Source organism: Mustelus asterias, chromosome 6 (assembly GCF_964213995.1).
Source record: "Mustelus asterias chromosome 6, sMusAst1.hap1.1, whole genome shotgun sequence".
Lineage (NCBI taxonomy): Eukaryota > Metazoa > Chordata > Chondrichthyes > Carcharhiniformes > Triakidae > Mustelus > Mustelus asterias.
In genome coordinates this window covers 70,093,212-70,107,159 of record NC_135806.1, presented here as the reverse complement: position 1 = coordinate 70,107,159, position 13,948 = coordinate 70,093,212, and the positions used below count along the sequence as shown (strand labels likewise).

General features: G+C 41.7%; 1 protein-coding gene across 3 annotated transcripts in view; it reads left to right on the top strand.

Moving 5' to 3' along the window:
- vps13a (vacuolar protein sorting 13 homolog A) overlaps positions 1 to 13,948 on the top strand; it is a 434,277-nt gene that overhangs the window by 247,277 nt on the left and 173,052 nt on the right. For all 3 annotated transcript variants that reach the window (XM_078214517.1, XM_078214516.1, XM_078214518.1), the window contains exons 37-41: positions 3,727 to 3,899; positions 6,809 to 7,026; positions 7,115 to 7,347; positions 7,640 to 7,732; positions 7,834 to 8,193. In XM_078214517.1, coding sequence (XP_078070643.1) covers positions 3,727 to 3,899; positions 6,809 to 7,026; positions 7,115 to 7,347; positions 7,640 to 7,732; positions 7,834 to 8,193 — 1,077 coding nt within the window. The remainder of the gene's footprint in view (positions 1 to 3,726; positions 3,900 to 6,808; positions 7,027 to 7,114; positions 7,348 to 7,639; positions 7,733 to 7,833; positions 8,194 to 13,948) is intronic.

The window sequence follows — 13,948 nt, the reverse complement described above, 5'->3', positions numbered from 1 at the left end:
GACTTCAGGCACCCCAGACATACATTCTTCCACCTTCCGTCTGGAAAAAGATATAGAAGTCTGAGGACACACACCAACCGGCTCAAGAACATCATCTTCCCCGCTGCCATCAGACTTTTGAATGGACCTACCTCTCATTAAGTTGATCTTTCTCTACACCTTAGCTATGACTGTACACTACATTCTCCACTCTCCTTTTCTTCTCTATGTACAGTATGCTTTGCCTGTATAATGTGCAAGAAACAATACTTTTCACTGTGCACTAATATGTGTGACAAATCAAATAAAATCAAAAAAGTTATCCACTTTGGTAGCAAAAATGGGAACGCAAATATCTGGATGGTCATAAATTAGGAGATGAGAATGTACAATGAGCCCTGGATTTCTTCGTACACCAGTCAGTGAAAGTAAGCATGCAGGTGCACCAGGCAGTAAAAAAGGCAAATGGTATGTTGACCTTCATAGCGAGAGGATTCCAGGAGTAGGGATGTCTTTATGCAATTATACAGGCCTTGGTGAGACCGCACCTGGAATATTGTGTGCAGCTTTGGTCTCCTTATTTGAAGAAGGATGTTTTTGCTCTGAAGGGAATGCATAGAAGGTTTACCAGTTTCGCCCGCCCACTCCTGCTTGCCTGCCCGCCCCCTCTCACCCGCCTGCTCTCCCCTCTCGCTCACTCTCCTCGCTCGTTCGTGCACCCAGGATTTTGGCCAGGTTAGAAATTCCTGTGGTCATGGCTGATCAAGCTTATCAGGGTGAAACCTTTATCCTTCTAAAAGAAAAATGATTTCATTAAGTAGTGGGGCTGACATTGATCTTTCAACAGAACTGATCTGATGACCTGAATTGTTAACTCTGTCACTGAACCACTTGCCCAACCTAGCCATGCCCAGCTCTCAAGACCTCTGATTTTCCATGCTTTGAAACATTCAAGGGATAGTTTTTGGCCAAAATCCTGAGTTATGTTATGGACAGGAGGGATTTAATTTAAACAGCCTTGATTTTTCCTCACTACCCATTTGTGTTTTTGATTTTCCCTTTTATAATTGATGGCGTAATTTCCCCAACCTTTCAGTTTGGAATGATGCACTCCTCTGTTAAAAACCCCTCAGCAAACTTAAGATAAGGTAAAATAAGAGGGTTCATTTATTTTCCACATACACAAACGCAGGACTAGGTTGCACAATATCCATCCTTTTTGCACTCATACAATAAAAGAGGGATTATGGAAAGAGGGGTACAAGATAGAGGTAAGAATAAGAGTTATGGTTTCATGCGAGTCCAGAATCAAAAATCAATGGTGCATTCCTTCAGATTTTGAAATTTTTGCAGGGTGATTCATTTTTCCAAAAGAGAAATGGGAGAAGACACACACTGATGAAATCGTTTTATAGGTACCAATGCAGGACTTCTGATGTTTCCAGTATTACACCAAGTAGATGAGGGACAAGCAATTTGCTTGGACAGAGCACTTTCTACTGCTACCTGTTAGTTGGTAAAATGGTAGACTGTCTGGGTTCTGTTTCACATAGCAATATTACAGGTTCTAGCAGTGTGGCGGAGATCATTTGACATACCTTCTACTTCTCCTGGGTTTTGGACAAAGGATGTATTTTCCTAGGTCTAGAAAAGTGTTTAATAAAGCAGTCAGGGTTCATTTTGTCTCCATGGCCAGAGATTTGCCTTAGAAATGTAAGTGTGTTGATGCATTTCTTTGTAATTTGATTTTCCAAAGTCACCAGGGATTAGCCGCTCTGTAAAGGTAACAATATTTCTTCTGGTTTCTGAAGGTTAGAAATTCCTCAGGTCATGGCTGGTCAAGCTTATCAGGATGAAGCCTTTATCTTTTTTAAAAATAGAATAATTTTATGATGTGGCCGGGCTGACGTAATTCTATTTTCCTTCCTGTCTTCTGGACGGAACAGCTGAGTATCAAGTTATTTTGTCTCACTTTAACTTTGTGTATCTCTGAGATGTGTTTTATCTTAGTGCCCACACAACAAGTTGTCTGCTAGATTTATGCTGAAGTCTGCCTTTTGCACATGTTTTAGATCAATAAAATATTTGGTCAATTAAAGCTCAAAATAAATTCTCCTCCTGGTCACCTTTCGACTGCTTTTGCCCATACTGCATTCAATAACAACCTTTAAAAATACAGTTCAGTATAACAATGAAATAAATGATGTGGGTCAGCTATAGTATCGCAGACAGTTCCTATTAATTAGCAAGAAAACTCCATGTCAAAATTTCCTAGGATTCTTACAGTAGGAGACATAACAGCCATGTCCTATCCTGAGCTCATCCGATGTCCATTGACCCACATTTTCAGATGTCTGTTGTTTAGCGGCCAAAATCTCTTCCTTTCCATCCTTCTGTGCTGGAACAATTTTGTGATTGTTTTGCATATTTGAATTTTGAGGCAAATTGTAGTGCGCTGAACACTGACATGGATGAGACCTAATAGCTGAACACAGCTGTGGGCTGAACTATCTTAATTAGCTAAGCAATCAGGGAACCTATATATTCCAGTAAATGCATTCTATCTTGATCACGAAACAAAATATAATAGTGCTGTTGCTCGAGGACTTCGAACTTTAACTATGTAGCCAGAAATCTTCAGTCATTCTCGCTGTACCACCACTGCTAGTGAGAACAGAGAATTTGGTGCTCGGCCAAATCTCCGTTCACTGCAGCGGGACCAGGGAACTCCAGCTGCAGGCGAGGTCGGAGAATTCGTCCATGTTACATTTACATATTAATGTTATGATGTTTTAAATGTGAAACAAACTTGAGTACTTTTACTCTGTCCATATTTCTTTTGACAGAATGGGCCCGATTTTACCATTTTCATTCTAAGTGCTGGGCACAATTCAGATCCGACTTGGAAATCTGTTCTCAGGTGCCCCCATACGCATTTAGCCTGAAAAATAAATCGCGAGTCTGAATTGCGCTGTGGGTGGGGCTTAGTGCGCCCAAAATGATCGGAGCTCTGAACTGCACATGCACAGTTAGAAAAAAAAATTGAAAATCGCGCCACTGTCACATCGCTTCCGGGCCACAAAAGGAGGATTAAAGCGGCCCGGGAATGATGGCCCCCACAGATATCACCACCACCCCTACAACATAACTTTCCCCCTTATCCACCCACTCCCCCGCTACACAGACCGATCGCGACCCCCTGCCCCCCTTTCCCCCCCACTGATTGCCCGCAAAGTGGCAGCGCCGCCGCCGCCCCCCCCCCCCCCCACCCCCCCACCCCCACCACCGATCTGAGTCAGAGAGCCGTTGGAAGTGCTGAACTTACGTCTTCAGAAGCTGGAGCGCCCGAAACAGACCTTTGCCGAGCATATCTGTTTTGTGCCGAATCTGGACGCGCGAACACGATGGTAAAGGGGGAAATGCTGATAAAGTTGGGTGGGCAGTTCATTAATTCAATTTAATTGCATGCAAATGCATTTAAATCGCCATTGCGCCCGTTTCGGGTGCAAATCAGATCGCAGCCATTTTCGGGCCTCAGTAAAGTGGGCATCTGCGCGGACGCGGACACGGATCGCGTTGATGGCCTCACGCCCAACTTTACTACTTTTTCGCGCCCGAAAACGGGCGCAACACAAGAGTAAAGTCGGGCCCAATGTCTCTTTATTTCAAAAACATGAATTTCTCCCTTTAAAAATGCATAAGTGTATGATTAGGTAAAATTAATGTCTTTTTTTTCTACTAAACCAGATGAACATTGCTAAAGAAAAGAGATCTGAAGAGAATGAATTAGCAGAGTTCAAACTACACACACTTTCCAGTTCTGTCAAGATGCTTTCTGATGGATCCATGGATGCTACTGTGAAACTTCTTAATTGTATGCTGGATGATAAACGGAAGGCAATACAGAGAGCCACATCAAGGTACTTTTATTTTTAAGCAGTGCGAGCGCATATATGCTTTTTCCTCACATTAACACTTTGAAAGGAGTAACTGCCACCCTGTACTGCTGGCCTTCCTATCTCCTGCAAAATATAACTTGTAAAGATCCCTGGCTCTTTTTATAAATGGGGCCCAGGCTTCGTCCATTTATAGATCAATTTCAGTTGCGCTCCTAATGACATTTGTATCACATTTTTTGTGTGTATCTAACGGGTGTTCAAAGTGGTGCCCTGCTAAGTTGCTATCTTCCAATTCAGCTGTCAGCTCAGTTCTATGGGAAACTGGGTATTGTCAGCTGAAACTCATTATGCATCCTCATTTTTAGCCCAAAATACAAAAAAAATGTTAAATTTCTCCTACCAGAGAGTTTAAGATGAGCAAAGAGATCAATATGGTGAAATGATTAAACTTACTTTCATTCCTTTTTTGCCTGTGAACAATGTAACCTGTCGTTCCATTTCTGCCACATTAAATATGATCTGATCAGAGCACTGTGTAATTTTAGCACAATGTCCTCTGACCTCTCATATAGCATTTTGCCAATAATTCTGTTTGTCTCGTTGATTGCTGCTCTAAGGTGATTGGCAAGTGCCTAATTCAATTTTTATAAAAACTCGCACCAGGCGTGTGGCTGATTTCCTCTGCTGAAACAGTACACCGTTGCAGGATCATGCTGGGGAGTAAAGATTTCTTGTTTGTTTTTTCCACTACCAAAATTTCTCTTGCTCCCTCATCGTCTCCTACAACAAGTGTGAAGAGCTCAAGGATCTCTGTCACTAAAAGTGGGATCATTGTCCTGCTGCTTCCTTCTCTTTGCCCATTAATCCTAAACTTTGTCCTTTCACTGATCCCAATTTTATTACACAGTTCAAAATCTATTTGGTTAAAGTTGTGGAACAGAAATTGAGCTGTTACATTATTAGGTGTTTACTATAGATCCTATATCTAATGAAGGACACCCGGAATGAAGAAAGGTGTCTGACTAACCTCTGAGTTCTTTGATTAAGTAACAGAGGGTTAACAAGCCTTATTTGTTAGATGTTACATGTGTGGACTTTCAAAAGGCATTTCATAAAGTACAATATAACAGACCTGTTTAGAGAACAGAAATGTATGGTATAAATGGAAAGTGGTAAATCGGATGTGAACTTGACTAAGGAATAGGAAACAGAGTGTTGAACAGATTATTTTTCTGACTTGAGTGAAGCAGGCAGCAGGGCCTCCCGGGACTCGATATAACTTGGGCGCAAGAATTACAATTTTGTTATATACAATAGATCCAAAGCTTGGCAGCATAAGTAGCAAGCATGATTAGGTGCAGTCTTCTGATGGTCAGGACAGACATATGTCGGTACAATTTAACGTGCAAGTGTAAATTGATGCATTTTGAGAGTAACAGGCTAGAATGTGCTACTTTGAGGAGGTATAAGCACAGAGGATCTGTGGATGCATCATCACAAACTTATGAAGGTGGCACGGCAGTTTACAAGGTGGTTAAGAATGAATGTTGATAATTGTCATTGTAAAAGGGGCATTGGATACAAAAGCAAGGTAGTCATACTAAGTGATTGTAAATCATATTTAGGCCTCAGCAGTAATGAAGTGTAGAACTCTAGCCACCACATTTTAGGAAGGATATCAAGTTTCTGGAGAGAATACAGAGAATGTTTATCAGGATGATTACCAAGGATGAAGGAGGTCAGTTACATCAAGGGATTGGAGAAACTGAATTTCATTGGTAGGGTTTTGGCCGGGGTGGTGGAAGTGAGATGGCATATTGCTGACTTAAAGCCTGCGCCATAGCAATAGTGTACTCCCTCAATGGAAGGAATTACAGATCTCAAAGCTGCTGGCCCTCTTCTGGCATAACCAGACCAGAAACCTTTTCCTCTCCAGGATATGCTCCCTCTCCCTTTGCTAGGCTCTTGCCTCTTCCTACATATCCTTGCTTCCTTTTCCCCTTCTTCTCTGTAGTCTTCCTGCACCTCGACTGATCTGTGCGAACTTAGGATATTTTACTTCGCCTTGCTATTGTTGAGATACCAATGGTGAGGTTGGAGATTAGAAGCCTGTGTCACTATGTTGAGAAATGGTATGCAGGCATGTGTTCTCCTTTCCTCCATCAATTCCAGGCCCTCCTATTCATGTGGGAACTATGTAAACCTGCAGAATTTCAAGATGCTTTTAATTGAATGACCGGTTAGGATAAATCCTTCTTTGGTTTTGGTGGGCTCGAGGTGTTGCTCGGAGTCTTAGTTCTTTTTACTTCTCTTCAGCTAACTCTATAAACTAGTGTACTTGAAAGGTTGGGTGATTCGGGGTGGCCAAGCAATAGGAAGTTTATCAGTGTTCTAACTGTATCCCCATGTACAGTTGAGGGTCCATAAGTCTCTGCTGTTGTCAACATTTGTGCCTGTGTAACAAAATTTGCATTCTATTTTCCTTAAATCGAAACTCAAGCAGAAAATGCTGGAAATACCCAGTAGGTCAGGCAACATAACATCTCTGGAGTGGGAAAGAGAGTTTAACTTTCAGGCATTGGCATGTTAACAGAACATTAGGGAGATTTTGTGCCCGCGTTTGCCACGAGCACAAAATCCCGTGAGAGTCAGGAAAGGAGATTCTTGTTGGTGAGATTGTTTTTCCTCATTTTCCCTGCCACTCGCCACTGATGTAACAGGGTTCCCGCCCAGAAACCCCCCCCCCCCAATTCATACAACAGCTGTATTAGAATGGGAATCAGTTGAGGGGAACCAGCCGGGGCTGGTGGGGGGGAGACACATGATTGCTATCCCCAAATGTATTTTTCCTTTGCATTTTATCTCTTACACATGGATAGTAATTGCTAATTTGATTTCCTCCTTCCACCGCACCCCTTCCCCCACTCCAGAATGGTGGAAATGAAACTAGGTGTTGAAAAGAATGAGATGATTGACTTCAGCTACAGGCAAGGAAGAGAAGGCATGCTTCTAGATGCAACTGTACGTGATATCTACGTTTGTGCAAGTATGGAATTTCTACTCACTGTGGCTGACTTTTTTGTCAAGGCAACTAACCAAGTCTCTACAGTTCAGAAGAATAAACCAACTGTAACATCAAAAGAAAAAGGTTTGGAAGATCATTAAGGGCACACTTAGATTTTTTTAAATTGTAAAAAATCTATGCATTTACATTCTTTTCTCTTTATTTCTTCAAGTGGCATCACAAACTACGTCCAAAATGGAACTCAGTGTTCATGTTCAGAATCCGGAGATTGTCTTTGTGGCAGATTTGACAAGAGCAGATGCCCCATCGCTAGTGGTGACCGCACAGTGTGAGGCTGACATTAATAGTGATCCAGAAGGTCAACAGATAACTGCAACTGTTAAAGACCTCAAAGTTATGGCCTGTCCATTCCTAAAAGAAAAGAGAAAAGGCCAAGTTACCACGGTATATCTTAATGATGAATTGAAAATTGTGTATTTTTCAGTTAAATTTGCATTTGTGATACTTGTTAAATGAATTTATAAGTACATTTATTTGATACTTCTGCATTTCTGGTTTACTTTAATTTGAAATAAAAGTAAACCTGAAATGCAGGTTTTCATTTTATATATAATGTCAGAAAATTTACATATTACTGATTGGCTTAATCTGAATTCAGTTTACTGGAACCATTGAATTTGCATCAGTATAATCTGGAAACTATAATGTAATCGTTATTTTTAATTCAACAAAATAGGTCTTACAGCCTTGCAGTTTGTTTTTCCGAAGTGTGCAAGCTCCTTTTGGTCCCAGTTCCTTGGAATTGGCAGTAAAGTCGTTAATGCTGAAAGTAAGAAAACATTTTGTCTGTGTATCACTTTACAGTTACACAATAAGTTAAAAATGTATGTTCAACAACTTGAGGTGTTTTTGTATGTGCTTATTGTCTAGGTATCTCCTGTTATTATTAATGCCGTGATTACAATTACATCTGCCTTAACTCCTGCTGTCGATAGTCCACAAGAAAAGGACAGTAAAATCTCACCTGACTTATGGAATAAGAAGAATGTAAAAGATTTAAAACTCTGGTTTTTGGAGAATACTCAAAATAATGAATGTAAGGATGTATCAACAGCACAATTAGGATCTACGGGACAGAACCTAAAAATGACTTTGGAATTTATTTGTTTGACACTTGAAGCGGGTGTTGGACACAGAACCGTTCCGATGCTTTTGGCAAAGTCAACTTTTCAAGGAAATGTGAAAAATTGGAGCACACTCATTAATCTGCAATGTCACCTTAATTTAGAGGTAGGGATTTTCTGGGAACGCCAGTTTATTATATTAGCATGTATCTTCTAGTCCTGTACCTGTATGTACTAATTGTGTTTTTTATGTTTTTTGATGTGAATTTTTGAGATGTGAAAATTCTAATGAATCACAGTAATCAAATTTGATCAGTTTTTACTCTATTTTAAAATAAGAATTTAAGAAGAACTGCATTGCTGGTTATAGAATCATTTGCAAAGGAGAATAAGGAATGATGCATTGTGGGGCAGTGGCATCTTTCCATTAAAAGTTTACACTGAGATTCTGAAATGGATAGAAAAGATTCCATGGTACTTGTTGAAGTGGAACAGGGAAGGTATGCTGAAGCCCAGGCCATCAAGAAATAGATTAATTGATTATTCAGCAATTGCTGTTTATGGCATTTGCACAAATTGACTGTCATTTTTAACTGCAAAACAATAGCAACTAACTTTCAAAGGTAATTTGTTGGCTATAAGGTCCTTTGCAATATTCAAAGGATAGGAACAATGCTAAATAAATGAAAGTTCTTTCGTTCTTTCAAAGGTGGACTTGTGCCCTAGAGTGCCTGTAGCCAAGCTGTTCTAGTACAGCTATAATGCTGGCAAAGTGAAAAATTGTCCAGGTCTACAAAAGCAGGACAGATACAATCTGGTCAATACTGCCACATCATTGATCATCAGCAGCACTATTCAGTGGCACTTGATCAAAACTATTTCCACCATGCCCCCTCTGCTCCAGACTTCATTATAGCCTTGGTCCAAACATGGGAAAGAGACATTTTTTCTAAATTATTCACTTAAGGGATGTGGGTGTCACTGGATAGACCAACATTTATTGTCCATTCCTAGTTGTCCTTGAGAAAGTGGAGGTGAGCTGACTTCTTGAACTGCTGCAATCCCACAGGGGTACACCCACAGTGCTGTTAGGAAAGGGGTGGGGGACGGATGACTCTCCACTGTCTGGAGTCACACCTAACACAAAGGAAGATGGTTGTGGTTGTTGGTGGTTACCCACCTCTGTCCCAGGGCACGATTGAAGGGGTTCTTCAGGACAATTTCATTGGCCCAACCAACTTCAATATCAACAACAATTTGGATTTCTAGGTTGGTCAGTATTCCGCTTCATTTATAAATCCACAGATATTGAAGCCATCAATGCCTACATGCAGTAAGATCTGGACACCATTTCAACTTGGGCTGATAAGTGACAAGCAACAAAGCAGATATTTGATTGGCATCCTATCCATCATACTGAACACTCCTTCCACTCTCAGCATGTCATGGTGGCAATGTGTATCATCTACGTGAAGCTTCACAGCAATTTGTGAAGGCTCTTTGACAACACATTACAAACCTCTGACCTCTACTACCTGGAAAGATGAGGGCTGCAGGTGCATGATACACCACCACCTGTGAGTTCCCCTTCAATACACACACCCTATCCTGATGTATATTGGCCTGTAACTTCTGGTGAAATGGCAATTGAGTTAGTTTGCAGCACGCAGCGCGCAGAGCATGGGTGGGGGACATAAGTGTCTGAACATTTTAAATCGCAATAGATAATGAAATGTTTTTTGAATTGGAATCACTAGTGCAACATTAGAAATAGGACAACAAATTCTCACAAACAGCAATGAATTAAATGACCATACTGTCTGTTTTTTGATGTGTTGATTGAGGTATAAATAGTGGCCAGGATATTGGGACAACTCCCCTGCCCTCCTTCAAAGTATGCTATGGAATCTGTTGTGTTGACTTGACAGAACAGAAGAGACCTCGGTTTAACACCCGATGTGAAAAATGGTGCATTCAACAATGCAATGCATCACCTAAAGTGTCAACCTAGATAGTGTTCAGGTTCTGAAGTAGGATTTGAACACATCTTTTTTTACTTAGAGGCAAATGCACTAACAAAAAAAATTTACAGCACAGGAACAGGCTCTTCGGCCCTCCAAATCTGCACCGACCATGCTGCCCATCTGAACTAAAACCCCCTACCCTTCTGGGGACCAGATCCTTCTATTCCATTCTTCTTTGTGTATTTGTCAAAACGCCCTTTAAAAGTCACTTTCGTATCTGCTTCTACTACCTCCCCTGGCACAAGTTCCAGGCACCCACCACTCTGTATAAAAAAAAACCTGACTTGTACATCTCCTTTAAACCTATGTCCCCTAGTAATTGACTCTTCCACCCTGGGAAAAAGCTTCTCACTATCCACTCTGTCCATGTCCCTCATAATCTTGTTGACTATCAGGTCGCCCCCTCATCCTCTGTTGTTCCAGTGAGAGCAAAGTAATTTTCTCCAACCTCTCCTCATAGCTAATGCTCCCCCATACCAGGCAACATCCTGGTAAATCTTTCTGTACACTTTCCAAAGCCTCCGCATCCTTCTGGTAGTGTGGCAACCAGAATTGAACCCTGTTGGCCCAATTCCCCGAAAAGTGCTGAATTGGTGAGAAAACTGGTGTAAATCACGACTGTTTTTTCAATTCAACTTCAGACCCAAATCTCCCATGCTCTGTGCAATGCAGCGGTCACAATTGTGAATATCATTAAAAGCTCGATCACTGGCCAGCCCAGGACTCCCGCAGTGCTGCCCCTACCATACCTCCGGGAGACAGACACCTCCCCCCACCAACCCCGGCCGACCACACCCAACCCAGTCCACCCCAATCGCTGGTCTCCCTCCGGCCCCGACCAATCCCAGTGCAGGATGGCAGCAGGACTCTCCCACCCCCACCAATCGCCCCTTGGCCACGCCCATAATGGGCCCTGCCCCCGGTCCTGCCCCTTGCTCTCTTGGCCCCTCCCCCTTGGCACTGCCTGATGCCTGGTGGGCAATGCCAAGGTGCCCCCTGAACATGGGTACTTTGACCCTTGGGGAGTGCCAGGGGCACAGGGTGGCACTGGGAGGGTGCCCATGCCCAGGGGGCACCAACCCCCCTGCCGTCCGACTCCCTGGGGGTCCCAACTGCACCCCCTTCATTCTGGCAGGGTCTCTTGCTAGTTTCCCACAAGTGGAGAGCTACTTTAAACCCCGCCGGAGTGAAAAGCTGGGTGAGAGATGCTATTGGGCCCAGAGAATTGCATGCAGGGCCTGATAATCATAATTAAAATACATTAAAAACAGATTTAAGTGACTTAGCTCTCTTCCTGACATTTCCAGTGTGGTCCCACTGCGCCTGTTCTCTGGCTGTGGGAGACGTATGCGCTAATCCCACAAAATGGCTGACACATGATTCTCCCATCCCATTGCGCCAAAAAATGCACGTGTCGAGATGGGAGAATCGGGCCTTGTATTCCAAGTGTAGCCTAACTAAGGTTCTATAAAGCTGCAACATGACTTGCCAATTTTTAAACTCAATGCCCCAACTGATGAAGACAAGTATGCTATTTGCCTTCTTGACTACCTTCTCCACTGCGTTGCCACTTTCAGTGACCTGTGTACCTGTATATCCAGATCCCTCTGCCTATCAGTACTCGTAAGGGTTCTGCCATTGACTGTATACTTCTTATCTTTATTAGACCTTCCAAAATGCATTACCACACATTTGTCCAGATTAAACTCCATCTGCCATCTCTCCGCCCAAGTCTCCAACTGATCTATATCCTGCTGTATCTGCTGACTGTCCTCATCGTTATCTGCAATTCCACCAACCTTTGTGTCATCCGCAAACTATATAGACACTGTCCGCAAGACCTTTGATATATCAAGTTTCTTTTCAGTATCCTTTCACTTTTGCCATTTTAATACTCTCACCCCAAGTTAAATATTTCACTCTAACCAAAAGATGTGGCCTTAAAATGATCATTAGATCAGGATCTTTTGACCCCAGTTTCATTAATTTCCAATGCAGCGCCATTAATATAACTTTTAAAACAAAACTGAAGAAATTTTGGATTTAATGATGTTCAACTACATTGGTTAATCCTATTTCATGCCTTGCATGTTCTTTTTTTTCATTTAAAATCTTGTTCTATCAGGGCCATTTTGTGTATTTTACTATTACTTAACACATCTGTGTTTGGCACTTTTGGTTCCTTCTTCCTCATAGATCCATGTTCCAAGGAGAAATGCAGAATGTACTTTACCGGGCCAACTTCTTTATAAAATGTATCTTCTACACATTTCACTGATCCGTCATTGAGGCCCTGCAGGCATATAGGCCAGGAATTGCCAGTCCCTCCTGGGTGAGACAGAAAATTTGGAGGGGCTCAACCAAAAGTCCATTGACTTTCGGTGGAGATTTTTGGCAGAACCAGAAAATAATTTTGGGCTTTAGTATTAAGTCTTAAGTTAATTGTGTTTTCTTTTCAGACCAGATTAGTTGCTGTGGTGAGTCTGATGAAAGGTGACAGACCTGAAACACTAACTCTGCTTTTCTCTTCACAGATAATGTCAAAAATACTGAGTATCTCAGCATTTTCTGTTTTTACTTCAGGTTCTCAATACCTGCAGGGTTAGGCTTTAGTGAATAACTTTCTTGGCAATGTCAGAAATGCTCGTGGGCTACGGGCATTGCAGTCAAAGCCTCATTTATTGCCTGTCCTTACTTAAGCTAAGGAGGTATTGATGCGTAACATTTTTGAATCCTCTCGTCCTTCACTGTGATAATGATGTCAAATAGGGGATTCCAGGATTTTCACCTTGCAAATGTGAGAAAATCATATATGACCAGTCAGCCTGAGGATCAGATATGACCCCAGGCACTGAAGGTAATTTCCCTTTCGATCTCTACTCCCTGCCCTTTTGACATCCATTTTGCTTGATGTCATACTCTTGCATGCTGCCTTGATATTGAGGGCAGTTACTCTGAACTCTCCTCTAATGTCCAACTTTTGGATTAGTCATTGAAGAAATGTTTTGTTGAAGTTTCAGCGGCATGTAATTAAATAAATCACTGGGAACTAGGTGCTAATTGATGGTATTACTGATTACACCTTTTACTTATTTTATGAATGATTGAGAGGAGGCTGATACAGTGGTAATAGCTGGGTTGGATAGAACCAGCTTTTAATAGATAGGACCAGGCAGTTTTCAATGCTGGGTGCTAATTGTGTTGCATTTCAGTGCTGTTAGTTAAAAGTGGTATGTTCCTGCACCCAAAGCTTCAGCATTAAAAGTTGCAGTAACTTTTACTATGTCCAGTTCACTCAACATTTCTTAATGATATGTTATTGGACACTTGCATCCATTATGGTGAGAATCTTGGGAAGCCAAATAGGGTCATCCACTGTAGAATCCGCAGCATCTGACCTTTAGGATCTTCTACTCGGCACTTCAGCTTAATATTGTTGATTTTGCACAATTAATGGCATTCATGTTTCACACTATCCCATCTTTTTATGTTTTGTAGATTTTTTTATGCCACTACCATAGACATCATTAATTGATTTTTAAAAAAATCTTGAACAGTAGTTGTGTCCTGAGCTGCCTCCTTCAATAATGAGAGGAGAAATGGAAATGTTTGCTGACTATTGCTCAGTTCAGTTTCATTCAGAACACCTCAGATAATGAAGCATTGCATTCCCATATGCAGCAAGACCTGGACAATATTCAGACTTTGGCTGATAAGCGACAGGTAACGTTTGGACCACATGTGGTAGGCAATGACTATCTCCAACAAGAGAGAATCTAACCATCTCACTGTGATGTTCAACTGCATTGCTATCACTAAATCCCCCACCGTCAACATCTTAGGAGTTATCATTAACTGGAAACTTAGAAACTGGACAATTCATCCAAATACCGTGGC